This window comes from Myodes glareolus, chromosome 1 (genome assembly GCF_982192425.1).
Source record: "Myodes glareolus chromosome 1, mMyoGla1.1, whole genome shotgun sequence".
NCBI lineage: Eukaryota > Metazoa > Chordata > Mammalia > Rodentia > Cricetidae > Myodes > Myodes glareolus.
The window spans coordinates 74,612,408-74,616,284 of record NC_142026.1 but is presented as its reverse complement, the minus strand read 5'-3'; the positions used below and the strand labels follow the sequence as shown (position 1 = coordinate 74,616,284).

The 3,877-nt window shown below is 41.6% G+C and overlaps 1 protein-coding gene across 1 annotated transcript; it reads right to left on the bottom strand.

Annotated features, from left to right (window-relative positions):
- Positions 1-236: 236 nt before the first annotated feature.
- On the bottom strand, positions 237-1,746 carry LOC148123479 (MORF4 family-associated protein 1-like). The gene has a single exon (XM_087909951.1). It carries the CDS (start codon positions 1,674-1,676, stop codon positions 1,299-1,301), a length of 378 nt encoding a protein of 125 aa, XP_087766077.1. The 5' UTR covers positions 1,677-1,746; the 3' UTR covers positions 237-1,298.
- Between the last annotated feature and the right edge of the window lie 2,131 nt (positions 1,747-3,877).

The window sequence follows — 3,877 nt, the reverse complement described above, 5'->3', positions numbered from 1 at the left end:
TATCTTAAATTAGTGTTGCTGTTGAATTCTAATTTTAAACTATGGTGATCCAATAACACACAGGGGGTTACTGCATTTTTTTTGTTTCTGTTGAAGTTTGCTTTGTTACTGAATATGTGGTCAATTTTAGAGAAAGTTCCCTTATTTGCTGAGAAGAAGGTATATTCTTTTGTGTTTGGGTGGTATCTTTTCTAGATGTCTATTAATTTCATTTGAGTCATGATATCTGTTAGCTCTTTTTTTTTTCAAGCAAACGAATATTTTATTAACATGTAAGATTTTTCAAACATGGTAGGGGTTTTGACCTCAAATGCTTCTCAGGTCTGCTACTCAATACACTTATAGCTTGACTACATATGAACCTTGAAGACGCCTCTTCCTTGAAGTTTAGGGTCCACTGCAGACAGTTCCAAGATTTCCTTCTCAGCCCACAACGGGCACTGCAAATGTCTTTTATTTTATGCCCAGATCTCCTCAAATATATGAGGATAAAATATCAACTTGTACAGACTGTCAAGACTTCGTGTCCCATTCTGGGTTCCATTTCATTTAGAAATGAGTTAGGCTGTCCAAACAAACTCACCAAACAGGTTACAATAGATAGCGGAGCACATAAAATTTAAATTTTGCACAAAATACATCTCTCCTCCTTTGGTCTCACATAGAAATTAAAGCCCCCCCTGATAGAAACAATACTATCCTCCGACCCATCTCCCAGGTCATCAGTCCTAGCCATATCCGGCCCATCCGCAGTCCCAGTCTGGTCCCTTTTTGTCCCTTCTTCTGACATTGCTGCATGGACTGGTCTTCTAGAACGCAGCTCCTTCAGAACTTCCAGAGCCGGTGAGCTCCAACCCGAGTCACAAGTTTCACAGGGACCCAAAGTTCCAAGGAGCTATCAGGTCACCCAAGAAGGAGCAAAGCACCTCAAAATGCATAAACAACAACCAAAGCCCAGGAACGAACGTCATCCGACTGCCACAAGGGCTTACAATCTAGGCCCCAATTCCCGTATGTGAGCGCATTTTCCAAATCAAAGTTATTTCCCCCAAACAAACAAACAAAAAGAACCGCTGAATAATCAAAACTCATATCGAGGTCGTCAACCGCAGACCGTAGCAGAAACGTAGTGTCAGTGAGAACAGAGTCAAGACAGAGGGGGGGAAGAAAAAAAGAAAAGAAAAAAAAAAAAAAAAAGGGAAAACAAAAGGCTCTCTGGTTTCAGCTTCTCTAGGGTGTCATGTCAGCCAATCGCCATCACTCGACCAGAATCCATTGGCTGGAGACCGCGGCCCCGCTCACGACGACTCGCTCTTCTCTATCCGCCGCACCAGCTGCACCAGCATCTCGGCCATCTTCGCCATCTCCTGCGCCTTCTCCTCGGCCTTCTCCGCCCTGGGGCCGCGGGGCTCGGCGCCGCCCGCGCCCTGGAGGTGGTTGAGCGCGCTCTCCTCGGAGGCCTCCACCTGCGTCTTGATCTGAATCAGCATATTGTCCATCTCCCACAGCTTGCCCCGGTTGTGCACGGGCGCGCGCCCGCGCTCGCGCGTCAGCGACGCGATGTCCTCGCGCATCTCGTGGATGACGGGCAGCAGAAACTGCTCGAAGTCCTCCTCCGGCTCCAGCACCTCCACCTCCTCGGGCTCCGCCAGCTCCACCGCATCCAGGGGCCGCATCTCCGCCGCTGTGCTGGTCTGCGGGACACTCAGTGACCGAGCTCCGGCCGAGTCCTCAAAACTTCGGCCGCTGTTCTCTGTATTGTCCAATTTTAGTAGTATATGTGCTACCGAAGCGAGCATGACTGTGTGCTTTTTGTTTGTTTGTTTTTTTGCTTTTTTTTTTGTTTTTCAAGACAGGGTTTCTCTATAGCTTTGTAGCCTGTCCTGGAGTTAGCTCCTGCAGACCAGGCTGGTTTCAAACCCACAGAGATCTGCCTGCCTCTGCCTCCTGAGTCCTGGCATTAAAAGCATATGCGACCATCACCCAGCTACAACTGTGTCTTTTTATAGGTGAATTGATTCCATTGATTTAAGAGAATTAATGACCAAAGATTGTTAATTTCTGTTATTTTTTGGTGGTAGTTGGTGTGTTTCCCTTCTTTGGGATTTTCTGGTGTGGGGGTTACCTGTTGTCTGTGTTTTTGTTTGTACAGTTAGCTTCCTTGGGTTGGGGTTTTTCTTCTAATCATTTCTGTAGATCTGGATTTTTGGATAGGTATTGTTTAAATCTGGTTTTTCCATGGAATATCTTGTTTTCTACATCGATGATAATTAAAAACTTTGTTGGGTATAGTAGTCTGGGCTTGCATCTTTTAGAGTCTGCAGCACATCTGCCCAGGACCTTCTGGCTTTCATGTTTTCCATTGAGAATTTGGGTGTAATTCTGATATGTCTACCTTTATATGTTACTTGACCTTTTTCCTTTGTAGCTCTTAATATTCTTTCTTTATTCAGTATGTTTTGAATTTTGATTATTATATGGTGTGGGGACTTTTTTTGATCCAGTGTATTTGGTGTTCTGTTAGCTTCATGTATCCTTCATAGAAATATGTAGATGTAAGTCATAAACAATCCCACACAAGTTTGGAATTATAATTAATAAAAGGATTATTTATTTAAGGGGAAAACTTACAAATCGCTGTCCTAGATGACAGCCCTTTGCATGACTAGGAGTCTAGTAGCCAGAAGCAGAGCCAGAAGCAAGAAAGAGAGAGCAGGGCTGCTGCTGCTTTTTAAAGCAAGAGACCATGCCCAAGTAGGCTAGTATCTTAAAGGCTGTTGGTTGAAGGAGCAGAAGGAGCTTCTGCAGCACCACCCCTTTTTGTTTAAGTAAGAGAGTTCTAAACTCAATACAAAACAATATACACTAGGAACAGATATCAAGTATAAGATTAGAATTACAATCATCATAAACATTATTAAGCAAGGAACATGTGTTAAATGTTATAATAAGCTTTCTATTCTAAGGAGTCTAAGTCTTGTATAGGAAATGGCTTGGCTAGATCATAAGAGGATGGTAACTAAGACGATCGAATCTTTAACACCATTGAAGACCTGAGAAGGGAGATAATATTACTTGAGCAGGCAGGAAGTACAATCAAGTAGCTTCCAAAGTGAGTAATATATGACAGAGACAATTAGCTACCTGAGCAATCACCAAAAGTTTCATTTTGCAACGTTGAAGCAACCATCTTTGGCTATGGCCTAGCATAATGGGCAGACCATTTTCAGAGGCAGGAAAAATTTCAAAACCGTCTTATCCTGTCTTGGCAAGATTTGACAATCCTGCTTATCCATTTCTGGATATCATGTAACTTGTCAGTGGTTGAGGCATTGTCAGTTCCTTGCCCAAAGGTCAGTTTTTCCAAAAAGAAAAGAAGCTCCAAGTGGAGTGTCTTTGGTACTCAACATTCTCTCAGGAATAGATTGGTGCTGTCAGAAGCAATCATGTCCCATGTCAACAAAACCCTAAGTTATTTAAATGCCATGTTCCACAGATCCTTGAAGTGGTTGAAGATTACCTATCTAGACACACTACAATCTCCATGTATCTAAGGAAACTAATTGATCTCACTGTATATACAGCAAGTATGAACAATTATTGACCTATAATAATTAATATCTATATTACTTAAAGACTAAGACTTCATATCAGAATATTAAATAATCTGTAAATAAATCTGCAACAAATGAGGACAATTACCTCAAAATGTAAACAATCTATAAGTATCTTGATCAGATGTAGGATTAATATATAATACAATATGAAAATATATCCTAAAAGTTGTATCAATATAAAAAATGTCCTAACCAGAGATAATAACATACATATATACAATCTGACAAAATAACTTTGAATAGGTGTACAAATAATATAA

Bases quoted from the DNA above. Each gene is read 5' to 3' on its own strand.
- LOC148123479 (XM_087909951.1), bottom strand. From the start codon at position 1,676: ATGCGGCCCCTGGATGCGGTGGAGCTGGCGGAGCCCGAGGAGGTGGAG.